This window comes from Lytechinus variegatus, chromosome 1 (assembly GCF_018143015.1).
Source record: "Lytechinus variegatus isolate NC3 chromosome 1, Lvar_3.0, whole genome shotgun sequence".
Classification (NCBI taxonomy): domain Eukaryota; kingdom Metazoa; phylum Echinodermata; class Echinoidea; order Temnopleuroida; family Toxopneustidae; genus Lytechinus; species Lytechinus variegatus.
The window spans coordinates 9,792,534-9,810,326 of NC_054740.1; the positions used below are offsets into that span (position 1 = coordinate 9,792,534).

The window sequence follows — 17,793 nt, forward strand, 5'->3', positions numbered from 1 at the left end:
ATCCTGGTCGATACTTAACCAAGAGACTGGTGTCTAATCTATAATAGCTAGAAAGATGGTGAGACAAAGAGAAAAATAGACATGCAATCGAACAGGGTTTACATGCATGTAAACAATAACAAATAGACCAAAGGACCCATATGCTTAGAACATGAATAGGGATATTTATTGCTTAAAGGGCAAGTCCACCCCACAAAAACTTGATTTGAATAAAAAGAGAAAATTCAACAAGCATAACACTGAAAATTTCATCAAAATCGGATGTAAAATAAGAAAGTTATGGCATTTTAAAGTTTCGCTTCATTTCACAAAACAGGTATATGCACATCTCGGTCGGTATGCAAATGAGGAACTGATGACATCACTCACTATTTCTTTTGTCTTTCATTATATGAAGTATTTTTATTTTTTTGTTTCATTCCTCCATGAACACGTGGAATTCCATTATTTTAATATTTTGTGCTTCAGGCAAGGAGGTCCTAATCGTCAAATTCGTAAAAATTGAAATATTGTATAATTCAAACAATAAAAAAAACAATAGAAATAGTGAGTAACATCATCAACTCTCCAATTTAGATGTAACTGGCTCGTTCATATAACAATTTTGTTAAAAATAATCGAAAATTTGAAATGTCAAACTTTCTTATTTTACATCCGATTTTGATGAAATTTTCAGCATTATGCTAGTCTGGTTTTTCTTTATTGATTCAAATCAACATTTCTCTGAGGTGGACTTGACCTTTAAAAATCCATTTTTAGTGTTCTATCTTTCTTCTTTTCCCCTCCCCCATTCATATAACTCCCTACTCAGTGTAGACATTTTCGCATTCGAGAGTGAAGTTTTTAACTTCACTCTCAATTTAAAAAGATTTAAGGGAATTCAATGTCATGCACAATTGTAAAAAAAAATCACAAGCCTGAAAAGTATTCACTAAAGGCTGAAGTCAATAGAAAATAGTAGAAAGTTGTCTTAGGCTCAACACCACTCCAAAGAGCAATGCTATTTTGAGGAACTGATTCACAAAGATTTTTTTAGCAGTGACTAAAAAAAAATCGCATGAGAAAATCTCACATCTCATTTCTATGCATTTAGTTTATTTGACATCATTTTTATTTTTACCTGTAATAAGTACATATGCTCCATAAATGGATAACTATTTTTCCACATGGATGTTGACAAATTACTTTATTTAATTATTTCTGATTGTGATTGACAGCTATCTGCACCCTCCAAAAAACTTAAGATTTTGCTTACTTGCTTGTGAGAATGGTAGTCAAAATATCCTACTAAATGGGGGATAACCCTAATCCTTCTGAGTTAATCCTGATATGTCCTCTCCCAAATTCAAACTAAAAAATATGCATAAAGTAGACCCGTGCACCAGGCCCATATCCCAAAATGCCTGCAGACCATGCCTTAGTGGATACCACCTATACCTCTAGTTTTAGGCTGGTCTACCAAGTCTAGTGTGTCAGTTGGGGAGGAGAAATCATCTTTCACCTTTGGGGCGAACTTCTTGGGCGACTCCTTGTTCTCGATATTGCTCGTTGAGGCAGGCCGCTGCTTCGAAGGACTTCGTGTTACTTGAGCTGTTAGGCCTTTCACCGATGTCTTAGTGGCCAAGTTCTGAAACCTAAAGGTTTTGGGAGACATGGATTAAGAAAAAAAATAAACAAGGGAAATTTCAGTAAATCAGTAAATGTTTAATATACAACAGATGTAAAAAAAAAAAAAAGATTAATTCATTTTGCTTTCAGCAAAGTTTTTGTTAACCCCCCACCCACAAAAAATACTAATAAATCTATAGCATTCCAAATCTACTGATTTCTGAGTTCATCTTTTTATTTAAAATATTTGTGTCAACAAAATTTTAAAAACATGTAAAATATCTGCTGTACATATCAATATACATCAAAATAATAATCAAGACAAACCATGAAACCAACAAAACATTATTAAAGGGCATTTCTTTATTTCATGAAATTCCTTTTTATGTAACACTTTCATGCTTACATCCAAAATGAAATTAAATCACCTTTACTTGAATTTATGACCATCAATATGGAACAAAGCATCTTAATGTCAGAGTTGCATTTTTTAGTAAAGAAATTCCTATACCCCCAAGCAAGTAGAAATAGATTCTCAAAATAAAAATACTTTCATTATATTATGGTCTTGTAAAACTAAGAATTTACTGTTCAGCTAATAACACAAGGAGTCATATGACCTTTCTGAACCAACAGTGCACCCCAAAATGTTATCAAGAATCATCAAAAAATTGATTAATCATATCCCCCTCATTAATGTTAGTAAGTGCTAAAATACATAATTAGATAAAATCTCCAACAGTTGGCATTAATCAGACACATGTACAGATCCTATTTAAATTCTAATTGAAAACATGTTGCAGAATGGCGTATCGTCTTACAAGAGATAAACACAGATTACGCTATATGCATTTTGACCAATATCTCTTTGCCCAGCACCACTAACAAGTACATGTAGTCTATATAATCAGATGAACTGTTATGAAATGAATTTTCATTTAATAGAGAGAAAAATCAAAAGAAAACAAAATGGAAATTAGAACATCTATATTACACCAAATGGCAGTTAGACCATCTACTGGTAGACTGTGTGGATACAAACCAAATTAGGTACACTATCACTCACATTATTGTGTGTGTTAGAGCCAAAAGGGGGTTAATCCATTCTACCCTCCAATGACAAAAGGAAGCAACTATTTGGAATGAGTTTCTTTGTAATTCAGATATTGGAGGCTACTTGAATCCAATAACTTGAGCATTATGTAGAGCATACAGAAAATATCCCAAAACACCCCAGAGTTGCTTCCTTTTGTCATGGGACAGCTCCATTATAGGGCATGTACTTGTTTTGTATTCATGGAATGACAGCATGTTTATGAAGTATTACTTACGCTTAATTCAGCACGTATATTTGAGAAACATTCAAACAATTAATGAGTGCTTTATCCACAGGACACCAAGTTCCCACCTGTCATTATACTGTATTCAAGTTCATTTTAATTTGAATGTTATACATGTTTGTTGCAGATACATGTAGGCCCTATGCCATGTCTCATGCAATAGGCATGAGACTCCTGCATTTGATAATCTTGCTCATCCCCTCCCCCAACTCTATCACATGCAAGCTGGTTAATATCACAGCCTATCCTCATATAAATTATATACAATGCCTGGTGATCTCTGCCTAAAATCTCATGTATCGCCGGTCTTTGCTATGGCATCTCTGATGTTGGCTGGAACCTAATTTAGCACACGTGGCAAAAACATGCATTCATTAATGCAAGCTTTCTCAAATAAGCTTGCTGGATTACAGGTACAATCAATGCATGAAATTTACATGAACTATGGTTTCCTATAATACATTAAAAACTTTCTTTATGAATTCAGGCCTTTGAGTTTGAATGATCCCTCACCTCGAGATTCTATCTTTGAGACTGACTGGTTCGTCTTTAGCTTCTTCTGCTTCCTCCTTATTGGCAAAAACCTGATCATGTTCCTCCTTTCCATCGTCTGTCTCTTTCTTCTCCTCCTCCTTCTCTACCTTCTTTTCTTCCTTCTCCGAAAGCTTGGTATCAGCTTCAGCTTTGGTCTCAGGAATAGTCTCGCTGGGTTGGCTGGTCCGCCTCACATCCGTTTTTGGTGCACTGTAGCCGTTGACAACCACCTTGTTGCTTGACTTCATCGGCTCTGAGGCAGCAGGGATCTTGGCTTCAAAAAGAGCCTTGCTGGCCGCGACGCTCAAGCGCCTCTCCTCGGCGTCATCGGGCACCTCCTCCTTCTTCACCTCTTCCACGTCTTTCTCCGTCTCGGTGCTCTCCTTCTCGACCTCCTCCTTCTTCATCTGCGGTGGTGGTGACGCGGCAGCTGCATCCTCCTCAGGGGGTGTCGTCTCTACCGGTGTTACTAGCGGTTCGGGCGTGGTAGGGGTGCTGGGTTTCGCCTCTTTCTCTGGTTCCTTCTTGGTACCTGCTGCCTCCTCCTCCTTGGCTGTGTCATCCTTCATGATGATGATGACTTCTTTGGGTACCTGAGGCAGAATCATAGGCTCCTCCTCCACTTCTTCCTGGGAGTTCCCTTCAAGGGTGGTATCCATGCTAGTCTTCAGGTCGTCTGAAGATGGCGACTCGATGATGACAACAGGTACTCCATCATTCTTGGGTGCGTCTCCTTTCTCCTTATCTGAAGACGAAAAACAAAATGAATCAAACCATTACATGTGAAATTTGATTATTTGTAACAAGAATCTCACACCTGCAAGAGCAAAAAGGATGCAATCCTTCACTGGCTTAAATTCTTTTGGCACAGAGCAGAATTTTGATCTACTTCACACAAAAATAGGGTGCTAGTCATGCACTATTATAATGGGCAAGGATGTTTGAAGCCATGGTTAAGAAAAAATGTTCTACTTTCAAATAAAATTTCACAATACTTTCTTAATCTTATTCTTTAAAAAGAAATATCTACTTTCAACAATCTATATATCCACACCTTAAACTAAAGTTTATCACTTGGTAATACAATTGACACACTAATTGATTGCACATAATAACCAATATAATTGATCATAAAGATCAGCCATACAATCAATTATTAACTTTTGCATTACAGGAGCCATCAACTAGGGAGAATTTGAGAAGAAAATAATATCTTGCAATGCATACATTTCTCTTTTAAAAGTGAACTTTTATCATCAATATACATTTTGACTTCATCTTTTACCACCCTAAGTCTGACTTGTTATTGGAAGTCAAAATGTAATTTATGTTATCAAATTACAGGAATCAGCATACTTCTTTTATTTTGCCCTTATAATACAAAAATTCTCATTTCATTATCTAACAAAAACCAATAACCATACACCATTCAAAAGCCAAATTAAAAATCAAAATTCCAATATGCAAAACACAAAGCTTTCCAAATTGTTCTTAGAGTACCCAGCTAAAAGACCACAAACTTCCCCCAAAGACAGTGACTCATATTGCCCTTTAATTTTCCCCAAAACATGAAAGAACAGCATGCTCACTATTAGACAACACATGCTATGAGATGATATACTAGGCATGCTTTAGTTGGATTTTATTTTGATAGAATATACACAAGTTTCCATGGAAACAGCAGTCAAGTGATGTGAAATAGAGTCTTCAGTTATGAAGGGAGAACTTTCTAAAAAAATTTAATTGTTGAATTCACTTACCTTTGCTGGAACTCCATAATCAAACTTATATTACACCAGGGGACGGTTTCACAAAGTTCTTCATAAATTTATGCCCGATTTTATGAATACTTAGTTGAATATAAAGTGCTACAATATGAATTCAAACCTTTTCATGGCGAACAAACATTTGACTATATTTCAAATGACTCATAAACATTAAAGAAAAAACATAATTTGCCTTGAAAGAGTGTTTTAAAATAAATCCTAATAAATATCTACAAATTGGTGTGTATTTGAAATTATGCTTTTTGGTTGAGAGACACATTTAGATTATTCTTCATAAATTTGTGCATAGGTTTACAAAGAGCTTTATGAATCACTTCCTAGGGAAATTCTTTGATAACATCTCATATGTTTTCAGCACAGTAAATGATTTCACTCTGTGGGTTGTACCATTCAGTCAAAGACAATCTCCCAACATCAACTACCTAATCAAAGATAGCTTTACAAAACATTCATTGCAATAGAGATGTTCCATATCAGTAGCATCTAATTAGGCATGTTGGGAATACCTCACAGACTGCTCTACTTTCTTATGTGTGTACACAAGCTCCATAGAATATGTAAATATATATTCATGTATATATGTATGCATACATATATACTATTTTTTCCTTTCGTAAGTGAATAATCAAATCCAAAAATTGTATCACTGAGGCTATGCCTCACTTCAATTAAAAGCAATCAAAAGTCTGGGACACCAGCCTTTTCCCAAAGAGCTTAATAAAAGTCGTCTGGGTTGTAACCTTGACAATTTGTAAATGTCAAGATTGATTTCTACCATATGCGTTCGTGCCGACTCCCAACTATTAAGTTCAAGATTAAAACCTGAGGAAGTTCCGTAACAGGTACCTGCCCCTTCATATAAAAGTTTGAGTCAGTGTTCCTGTTAGGTCAATTTGAAGAAATTAAATCATCAGCTTTATATTTCATACCTGCTTTGTTTACAAAGAGAAGATTGAGCTATATACATGTACAACAGGTGCATTCCCTGTCTAAAGATGAAATGATAAGATCATCCATAAAAGGATTTTTAATTTTTAAAACATAAATGGATCAGACGGTTACTATAAAAACAGAAATTTGTACTTTTTTTCCTTTCCCCCCTCATTTTTAAATGATTTGAATGGAATTTTGAGTATCAGGGGGGGGGGAGAAGAATGATATTTAATGAAAATGAAAGCAATTTATGATTTAAGCATACGATGTAGCGATAGAAAGCGCTTTTTATCAGAGGCAATGAAGGTAGAGAACACAATAACATTCAGGTTTTAAACAGTAACCCTACATACATGAGTTAATCATTTGTGACTATTACAGGGGCTTCAAATGGGACCTCTAAATTAAATATTTTTTCTTATCCTATAGATAAACTTACAGCTCCTCACATTTACCAATTAGAAAATGATACATATGAAATTGATGTTTTTTAAATGCATGAAAGTAAAATGGATGATTTTTTCCCAATAGGAAAGACACAGTTACACTGCCAAACTTTGGCAAAAGGAAGCAAGTGACACATCAGTCAATTTTGAGTTATTTTCATTTATGAAACACCCTATGTATGTTGCACATTCAGGCACAGTTTGGGGAAAAATTGATTGTTCTATGGAAATATATTGAAGAAAATATGCTGTTAAACTGCGTTGACACCTATGTAGAAGACAAACACACATTGCTCATTTACAAGAAATTATACTTTTGTAACTTGCTTACTTTTGCCATAGTACGACAGTATAATTGCAAGCAACATTGAGGGATGGCTATTTTTTCATGATGATCACACAATATTATGCTTTTACCAGTACATGTAAAAGGGGGCGATGCTTATAAAACTGATCTCTAGACAAATGTGTATACACGCATGCCAATTCATAGTCGAATGATTTGTTGAGAGAGCACACAAGACCAGGCATTTATTTTGCCTAATGTGTACTTCAAAGTTTACCTATGACTAGTCATGAACAGTTGTCACAGTTTTGAGATGATTGTGATAAAATTACAAGGACCCATATCACTATTCTATAAACAAACAATACATATCATTCTATTCAAGAATTGAATTCCCCGAATTACACACGTTCAAACAGTCCAAACACCATTGGTTTTAATCATAGGTGTGCTAGAGCTGCTCCAAAGATACTTTGTGCGAATATTTCTTACCATTGCCCCCAATGAAGTGCATTATTTGTATATTATTGCCTTAAATATTAAACTATTGCCTTGTGTTTTCATATAATTTCCCAGTATGTTTATACTATTATATTGTACTTTCATACTATTGCCTTGTCTTTATATACTAATGCAGTGTATTTTTAAACTATTACCTTGTATTTCATACTATTGCCTTATATTTTACACTATTGCCTTTTCATATATAATGAATAACCATGGGACATACTGGGTCCTATACAAAACATGCAAAGCTCTGTTAATCTTTGTATCAGGACAGGTCACTATCGCTATAGCAACCAAGACATCCGACCAGTGTAAATTAATCTGATGCTGAATATATCGCCGAATAAGGTTCTTAAATATCAGAAGAAAAAATAACTAACCTTGGATATGTCAAGCAGGTAAAGCCTCAAGGTAGTCCAATAGCGGAAATATTCAATGAGGCCTCTTTTTCCCCCATATAGGATTTATTAAAAGAAATGAGGTACAATCATTCGCACATGATACCCCCATATGAAGATCAAGCTCAGGATATCCGATCAAGGCCCCAAACAAATCAAAACAACCCTTTTCAGTCATTTCTGGAGGGTATATCATTAAAGGTCAAGTCCACCCAGGCAGAAAAATGTTGATTTGAATAAGAGAAAAATCAAACTACATGTAGCATTAACACTGAAAATATAAAAATCTGATGTGAAATAAGAAAGGTATATCTTAAAATTTCGCTTATTTTTCACAAAAGAGTTACATATATATGCACGACTCAGTAATATGCAAATGCGAGAGTACATGATGTCCCTCACTGTTTCTCATTTTTTAAATTATATAATGTTTCATATGTCATAACTTTCTTATTTTACATCCTATTTAGATGAAATTTTCAGTGTTATGCTTGTTGGATTTTTTTTCTTGTTATTCAAATCAACTTTCTGTTTGGGTGGACTTATCCTTTAAGTAAATGTTTTTGTGATAGATAATTAAGTTTTGAATTGAATTACAGTGCAATGATTGATGTAGAACCCCAGGTTCTTAAGCAATGCTTCAAGGTTTCACTTCAACTACACCATAATGTGTTAACAAATAATACATGTATTTGAGCTTTGAAACTGTTATTTGAATAAATGCAATGCAACACAAGCAGAATTTTCATTTCAAAATAATGAATAAAAAATCTCTAACACTTTGCAATTTTTTTCAAAGATAACCTCTGCTTTTTTTTTTGGGGGGGGACATTTTTTTTTAACCAGCAACACACTGCCTCATCTTTTTCTTTTGTCATTTCAAATGCTATGACATCTGCTAATAGTTCTTAGAACAATCTTTTAGTAATAAAAGAAATATTTGTTTGAAGAGCTTTTAGTATCCTTAAATCTTTTAGAATGAACCACAAGCAGTCCAAATAGCCACCATATTCTCCATTTCCCAAAGAAAATTCTACTAAGAATGTTATGAAGATGAAGAAGCCAGACGTGCCAAGGAATACACCATCCGCACAACACTGCCTTACACAATATCTAACAGGAGTTTCTTCTTAAAACAATTTTCCAAAGCAGAAAACAATGATGGAATTAAATGACAGAGGAACAAGAGGCTTTACGAAAACAAATATTATGGATGGGTTTGGAGAGATTAAAAGAAACAAGCATGGAGAATAGAGAGAGATGAATAAAAAAAATAAACACAGACAAGGAGAAAATATTCCATAATTTGTGATACATTAAAGTCAAACATTCACAAAGAAAATGCTCCGATCATGTCATATTAGTTTATTATTCATTTTAATAAGGTTTGGGATTTTGTTTAACATTTTCAATATTCATGATTTCAGGACATGCCAAAATTCAGTAAATATGAAGAATAAGAGTGCTGAAAGCAATCTTTTTTGACTGCATCAGAATCATACATATCAAAGCCTGGGATATTTGTTTAATTTAATGCTTTTGATTTCAAGTTCACTATAAGCTTGTATAATATGAAAATTTGTTTTAGATTGAAACTTAATGAATTTGGAGGGTTTTACTATTATCCCTGTTTCACAAATCATGGATATCAATCCTTCTGTATCACGGTAAGATTGTTATTGATTGCAAGGCCATGCATGCGGATGTCATGATTCATGGATGGAGGATGGGGGAGATGGTGCACAGAATCAATGGGAGGACGAGAAACACCTACACATGAATTTTGACAGAACACTCTTGGTTTTCGTACGAAGTATTTGATTTTTTTTAGGCACAAACTCAAAACTTTTTTACCTTCACGGGTCAACTTGTCAGAGCCCATGACTGAGTCCTCAGGGGAGAGCCTTCCACCGATTCCTGGATAATTACTATCATTAATATTGTTATCATCTTTATCATTAGTGGTATCTGTTTCCATAGCAACGTGATCATCCACCACCCTTTCAACTCCATGCGAGGATGGTGATTTGGGTTTATCCTCTTTGACTGAGCTACAAAGCTCATCTTTCTTCCAAACATCTAATCCTTCATCCATTTTAATAGCACCCTGTATTTCTTCTTTCTTCTTCTCTTTTTTCCCCACCACTATCACTTTACCCTTCCCCTTTTCCGGCGGACTTTTCCTTATCTCTTCTTCGACGCTACTTATCATGGCGGCCACAGTCCCTACTTTCACTCTTTCCTTCGCCTCTTCCTCCACCTCCAACTCCTCCACGGAGGATTCGTCCTCCAGGAAGTCGTCACTCCCTTCCATCTCCTCTCCGGTCTCCACCTCCTCGTCCTCCTCCATGATCGTCTCCACCCCAAACATGTTCTTGCCAAGATCCAGCGGATCCGGCAGGTCCACCAGGAGGTCCAAGTCGGCGATACCCAACCCTTCCCCGACCCCTCCGTGTCCTTGCTCTTCCACGCCACCAGCGTCCATCAACCCATCTCCCCCAAGCTTGAATGGCATCTCACCCTTATCTTCCATCCCTCCCACCTTCTTAGTAGTACTGCCATCATCCCCAAACAAACTTGGATCAACATCAAGCAACTTCTCTATATCATCATGCCTAACCTTCTCTTTGCCTATGTCCTGACCATTTTTCTGATTCTCTAAGGCATCTATCTTACTCCTATCGCTTACACTCTCAGCTTTCTGAGGGGGGAATATTGCACTATCAGAAGGTAAATCTGAATTTCCAGATAAAGAATCTGAGATGGGTGTAGATTCTATTTTCCTACTTCTACTACCCTTTGGGCCAAACGGGGGCAGGGCGGGGAGGACCATGGGCCCCAGGCCCTTCGGTTTGGAAGTGGAGCCATTGGAATGTTGTTGGGCGGGGCTTGTTTTAAGCGCCACGCCGGGGAAAGGTAACTCACTGTCAAGATCGATAGGGGCGGGACTCTTTGTGGGGGTGGAGGGCTCTTCTGCTATTGGGGAGGGGGCATCGTCAAGTCGACTGCTGGACCGCTTCTGCAGAGAGATAGAGAGAAAGAGAACAGAAAAAAGAGAAAAGACTGGTGATACAATGATCTTTCAAATTTTATTTAACACTCCATACAGCTATATGGACAACAATTCATGTTGAAACAGTTTTGGGTCAATTTCAAGTAGACTACTGTACACATCTGGGCCGAAAACTTTCAGCTTTATTGATTGCTATTGCTGTTCCATCTTGGATTTCATATATATAAACCATTAGAAAGTGACACAGAACATTCGTAACTGCAGAATTTCAAACCACCCAGGTGTTTATGACCCATGCCTGTGCATATTGTGACATGCCTTACATTATGCCCTGTCGACCAACAAACGACTGTATGTATCATGATGATACAATATGTATCCTCTTTAAAAAATGGATCAGCAAGGATTTCAAGTACAAGTAGCGATAGAAAGTGAACACGGAACAATGAGAAAAGCAGAATTTTAAACCACACAGGTTTTTATGTCCCCTGCTTATAATTATTGTGACTTGCCCTACGATGTGCTGCATACGACAACACATGACTGTGTATTAATCTATCAAGCATGATGTTCGTATCACTATATGTCATCTAATGGATCAACGAGGGGCCAATTACAGAATGAATATTCCTTCCGCTTCATCCTTCCCCTTTTTAATCCAGGGAATAGGTAGAGAATTCGCAGGCTCACTATATGATTGTGATATACACCCCACAAAAAAAAGAGGTGGCCCCAAATAGCCACGTACACTTCCCATTGATGTATTTATGTGTCATGACAGCAGGGAACATGGGGGCTGAGGGCGATTTGGCCCACAAAATGCTCAAAACAGCCGTGGAAACTAACAAAAAATGCTCTGGAAAGTCCCCATTTGTTGCAATGTTAACACTTATCCAATGTTGCAGATTCAGGCAGCAAATTGTGAAAGGTAGCCTCCAAAATAAAAAAAAATAAAATTTTTATGCCAGTAGTAAATGATTTTCGTGGTATCACATTGGACTTTGCTCCACATATTCTTACGAATCCTACACAAAATTTCCCTTGTGAAGCAATTTTTTCATACATGTAGAGTTACGACTGTATCAAACAAAGGTGGAGGGTTTTTCTCTAACGATCAGAAATGCTAATCAAATTTAAAAAGTAAAATTATCTACCGGCCTGTATGGCAGTATAGATGAATATTAAGTATATTCCCCAAAGACAGCCCCACTGCCTTTTCCCTTCATTTGATGGCAATTCGGTAAATCAATGGTATGTTGCATTGAACCTCTATTTTATTAACTGTTGATTGATGTCGCAATGGTAGTTCACAATGACAGCAGATTTAACATCAATTGCAAATAGAGTGACCTATAGTTCACAATCTATTAATTATAAATTATCATTAATTCCTTTTTTCTTTATTCAATTATTTTCATTTATATTCATTTACTTTTGTTTACATTCACTCTTATTCATTTATTCCCATCTTTATTCATTCATTTTCATTTCTATTCATTTATCTTATTTCTTATGTGCAATTATATTTTTCATTATTCAAGTTTCAATATATTTCCAAGCAACCTAATTTCAGACAGCCATATCTAAAAAAAATCTTCATATATGCAGTGAAAGGCACACAATAATACTGCTATAACATTAACCTATGATCATGAGAAAAAAAATTGCTAAGACCTTGAAGTATAGTTGGCTGACCCTTTCCTTGTCTCTATGCAAACATGAATGAAAATGTGACTTAATCATGACAAACCGAAGACAGGTTAGTTTTTAGAAATGTCCTATCCAATGTCAAACCTTAAGATGATCAATCAGAATTCAGGGGTTTTTTCATTATGAAAGGACAAGTTAAATCCTCAAAGACCAATTTACCTGTTTCTCTCTCTCTCTCTTATTAAAAAGGGTAATAAACTGTCAAATTTGACATTCAGAATTAAATTTCCTCCTTCACCTGACTGATGAAAATATCTTTGTATAAAAATGTACATAGAATGGTCTAAATGAACGACACTTTATGAAGTTAAATGGGGATCAAATAATAGGTTCATATTTTTAGATAACCCTCTAATTTCAATACGTGATATGGGTGTAAATGCTATAATATTAAATATTAATATATAATATCGATGAGCACTGTTTTTAGATTTTCAGAATTTCAGGTTTTCAGAACTGTTTTTAGAAATTCAGAATATAAAAATGTAAAAATCAAGTATTTTCAGATTTTTACTTGACTTAAAATAATAGATTAGCTTTCAACTTTTAAAATTTACAACTGGCATTATTTTATTTCATATATGTAGCTGCAATTGTTTTTGTTTGCTTTTACAATGAACATAAAAATGAAAAAAAAATATTGAATTCAATACAATTTAAATTTGAATTAGCAATATAGCAGTCTTTAAAAATTGATTTTCTTTCCTTTGTTAGAAAGTGGATTTATACTGTCACAGAACATTGTCAGAGGCCGCTAAGCTCATATTAATATTCCTCAGACTTCTAAAGACCTGACGATCAGGGGATTACAGCAACAAATATATACCTGCTGTTAAGTACTCTAAAAATAGTTATATGCACCAATATATTTATAGTAAGGATATTAAGGAGGCCCAAAGATCAGCATGAGAAAACTAAAAGGCAAATGTTTGAGGCACATTGGAAAGTAGGAAATATAAATGACAAAGAAGAAGAAATACAGTATGGCATCGTATTTATACTCTTCTTAAAGGGGAAGTTCACCCTGAAAAAAAATCATTGTAAAAATAGCAGAAAAAATTATTGCCGAAGGTTTGAGAAAAATCCATCAAAGAATTACAAAGTTATTAGTATTTTAATTATTTGATTTGTGATGTCATATGACATAGTACATAGCGAAAAGTAAAAATATCAATGTAATATCAATTTCTCAGAAAACTGAATTTGTGTATTTCTGTACTTTTTGGATATCAATAGACAAATCAGTTCACCCTAATCATGACAAGAAAAAAAAGTCATCAGCAACCATTAAAACATGAAATTCTAATTCACGCATTTTATATTACATAACATACAGCTGATCGTTTATGATGTCACAAATCCAAAACTTAAAATTCTAATAACTTTCTTAACCTTTAAAGATTTTCCTCAAACCTTCAACAATATTTTTTTTTTTTCTGCTATTTTGACAACAAACTTTTCTTCAGTGTGAACTTCCCCTTTAAAGGGGTACTCCGGGCTAAAAATATTTATACCTACATGTAATTCAATAGAGTAAAATTCACAGAGCAAAATGCTGAATATATCATCAAAATTATTGAATGTTAAAGTTTAGCAATATTTTGTAAACACAGTAATATGCACATCATCATGAATATTCATTAGATGGGCTGATGATGTCACATCCCCACTTTCCTTTTTCTTGTATGTTATTACATGAAATCATATTTCTTTCATTATTTCATACATGTGTGAATAATATGTCTCCCTTATAATGAAATAAGTTGCAGGAATTAATATCTAATGCATTTAATCAGTTGTCAATCAGATTTTTCTAGTTGTTGGAGGAAAAAAATTGAATAAACCTATTTTCATATACCGGTAATAAAATACAAAAGAACAAGTGGGGATATGACATCATCAATTTGCTCAGTTAATATTCATGAAGACATGTCTAGAACTGTTTTACCGGAATAATGCAAATCTTTAAAATGTCATAACTTTCTTATTCATTGTCCGATTTTGATCACATTTTCTGTGCTATATTTGTCTGATTTTTCTTTATTCAAATTTTATTATCTTCAACCTGGAGCATCCATTTTAAGTAACTGTTTTGGTTATTTCACCCTTTAAAAAATTTTGTTGGCACACATTTATCATGATAAATTTTGTGTCAAAATGAAAAAATGTATAATCATTTTGAAAAGTTTCTTAAAAACCATTTTGACCTTTATAAATACATTTCACGGAAACAAAAATTCTAGAATAAAACAATTACTTTGTAAACATATAATTTTGCAAATTTGATATGAAGTATGGGAAAATATTCCTTTTAGCCATTTTTCTCATTAAGGTGATTATATATATTGGATATGAAAGGCATAGGGGGTTATTGGAAACTCCCCCCCCCATAACTAACATTTCTTAGCAGTAATAAACTAACAACAATATAGGATTTTCTTTTAGAATTATATCTTCATTTCATTAAAATAATGCTGACACGAACAACACAGTTGTACATCTTGAAACATTATAATCTTTCTAACTTGTGATAAGAAATGGGTAGTTCAAATTAATGTAGATGATGTATTAAATATCAGTTTTTCTAATAAGTAGTAAACTGAGGGTACAAAGATAGCTACTCTTGAAGTGTTGTTCCAGATAGCAGACCGTTATAATCAAAGCTTAATGAGTTTAATTTGTATTGAGGTTGACACATAGTTAAATGTGTGAGTTGACTTCCTTCTGGTTACTAAATTAACACTTTCAGGACACTAATCCTTAAGCATGTCTGGGAAAGGCAATCTACTAAATTGGCAACAAAGAAATTTTCATCACATATATTTGTAGCTTTTTCTATGAAGATATATGTACATAAAACAACAAGCATGTTTTAAAAAAATGTGGACATTGACACCTTTTTTGGGGGGGTAGGGTAGTCTGCAGGAACAGATCCTGATTGAAACTTTGATCAACAAGCATGTCTCCACGCAAAGACTAGCACATACAAAACTTGCGGTTTCAATTCCTGAGCGAGAGGGCCTTCAGTACACAAAGCATGAGTAGACTGCACATTCAGACCTTTAACTAGAGTGAAGGGTTTGCACAGCAGAATAGGGGTAGGTGGGGGTCCCTTTTTTTTTAATTTCCCATTGGTAGAAGAAATTGAAATGAAAAAAAATTGCTGGATTTCTTTTATGCAAGGTTTGATTATAACTTAGTACAGAGAGTTGTCCTTTGACAAATTATTGCAAGGTGTCAAATTTTAATGAGCAATCTTCAAAATGGCAGCAGAGTTAACTTATTATTGATATAACATAAGACATACAGTAATTGATCTTTCAGCACATTGAATAATACAAGTCGATCATAGTAGTTTTAAAAATGAAACTATACACCTCCATATAACCCCATTACAAGTGGTCCTGTGTTGATTCAAAAGGGGATTCTTGTACCTGAGTTCTTTTAACTGAATTAATGAGCAGAGTTCAAAGAGGGGTTGGTCTAATAAGTGATAATGGCTGGGAAATGTCTGAGAGAGAGTGGCAGCTAATTGAATTGATACCTTAAATGCTTCAACCTAGTCAGGTAATTCTGGCGTCATACAATGTTTGGGTGTGTGAGCTGTCCACTTCCGAGAAACAAGTACAAAATATGTTTTCAAGATTCACATAGAGAGTGACATGCACATGACATGTAATGATTACTTTAAAAACAATTTTTTTTTCCACATGAAAATCGGGGCAGTTCTTGTTAGAAGGTTGAAGTGTTCAGTTGCCTTTATATTACCATCATTAAAGTGCATTTTGAATTTGAAACATTGTGATGGTAATTTCACTCTCAAAGCTGAATAATGGAACTCCAATGGATTAGGAAGGATGAGATCGAATCAGATCTGGATTAGATGCATTCAACAATCCAGGTACATCCATGCACTAAGTTCATCTGTTCTGGGTCAAAAGGTCATGGACATTACACTAACTCATTAGGAGTTCAAACTGTGCATTATGAGTTTATATCCAGAGTCCTTTTGGTCCAGAACAGATGCTTTTAAGACCTCTTACCTCTCATGGAGAGTGACATTCAAAAATGCAAGAAGCATGCACATGTTCAATTTTCAAACAGAATTAATGGCAGTATTTTACCTCAACATACATATACAATAATCACAAACAAATCAATCTACAACAAAATTTAAATTGTGTTATGGTTGACTTACCAATGATTGCTACACATGTACTTACCCCAGCAATAGATATATCTAAACAAAAGAGATATATTATCGTACTGCTCAATCCATATAAAGATAACATATAATTACATGAAAAATTGTAATTTTAGATGGGGGTCATTTACCTGTGGCGTCCGAGCACGAGCTTTTTTGCTTGGCCTCCTGTTAGAGGGGGCTACAGATATTCTGTGTTTGGCCGCAGAGCTTGATAATAGCTTTGATGATTTGATGAGATCAAGGTCAACATCACCGGGATTATCTTTGAAAGAAATAAAGATGTGGTGAAATTATTGGTAAATTTGTTACTCTTTATCTTTGTGAGTAAATATGATGAGGGTTAAACATAATAAAGGGGACAGACAGGTAAATTTTTAAATGGATTTATGGAAAAATAACCGCATCAGCCAGATGATCATAAATAAATGAATTAATTAACATTAGAAATATCTTAGGCCTGCTACATAATCTCAGACCTGCCAACCTCTGGGAATGAAAAATTGTATTCTGTGATTTAAAAAACTGCATTTTTCCCCAAAAAGTGTATTTCATAATAAAATGCATGGCGCACTCGCTCATCGCGGTGCTCAAGCTGCATGCAAGCTAAAATGCACCCTTTTCTTGTAGATGAAAAAAAAAAACATTGTAACATCTCACCCTGGTTTTAACAAAATGATTGAAAAAAAAGTTACTTGAAATTACATTGATCTAATGACCATATTTATGTAAGTTTTATGAAAAAGAGACATATAGAGATGATTTTTCTCAATAAATTACGATTTTGTAAAAAAAAATGAAAATAAAAAGAATAAATAAATACGCCAAAAACGTACTGGTTTGCAGGTCAGTAATCTATGTATGGTGTCTTCAAATCCCTCAAAACACATTTGATTTTGATCTGATTTGAAAGTCAAGTAAAAAAAATTGTATATTTCTACTTTCATATTGATCATCAGAAATTAGATTGACATGAATGTTGTCTAACAAATTATTGGTTTATCAAAAGCAGAAAATAAATGTAATA

The 17,793-nt window shown here is 34.5% G+C and overlaps 1 protein-coding gene across 4 annotated transcripts in view; it reads right to left on the reverse strand.

Annotated features, from left to right (window-relative positions):
• LOC121424392 (neurofilament heavy polypeptide-like) overlaps positions 1-17,793 on the reverse strand; it is a 78,053-nt gene that overhangs the window by 9,624 nt on the left and 50,636 nt on the right. Inside the window, exons 8-12 of one of the 4 annotated variants that reach the window (XM_041620248.1) lie at positions 16,898-17,031; positions 10,765-10,858; positions 3,462-4,227; positions 1,502-1,634; positions 20-38 (exon numbers count right to left, since the gene is read on the reverse strand). In XM_041620248.1, the coding sequence (XP_041476182.1) occupies positions 20-38; positions 1,502-1,634; positions 3,462-4,227; positions 10,765-10,858; positions 16,898-17,031 (1,146 nt within the window). Of the gene's footprint in view, positions 1-19; positions 48-1,437; positions 1,635-3,461; positions 4,228-10,764; positions 10,859-16,897; positions 17,032-17,793 lie in introns of all 4 variants that reach the window. The other 3 variants (XM_041620326.1, XM_041620101.1, XM_041620173.1) reach the window with 3 other exon arrangements.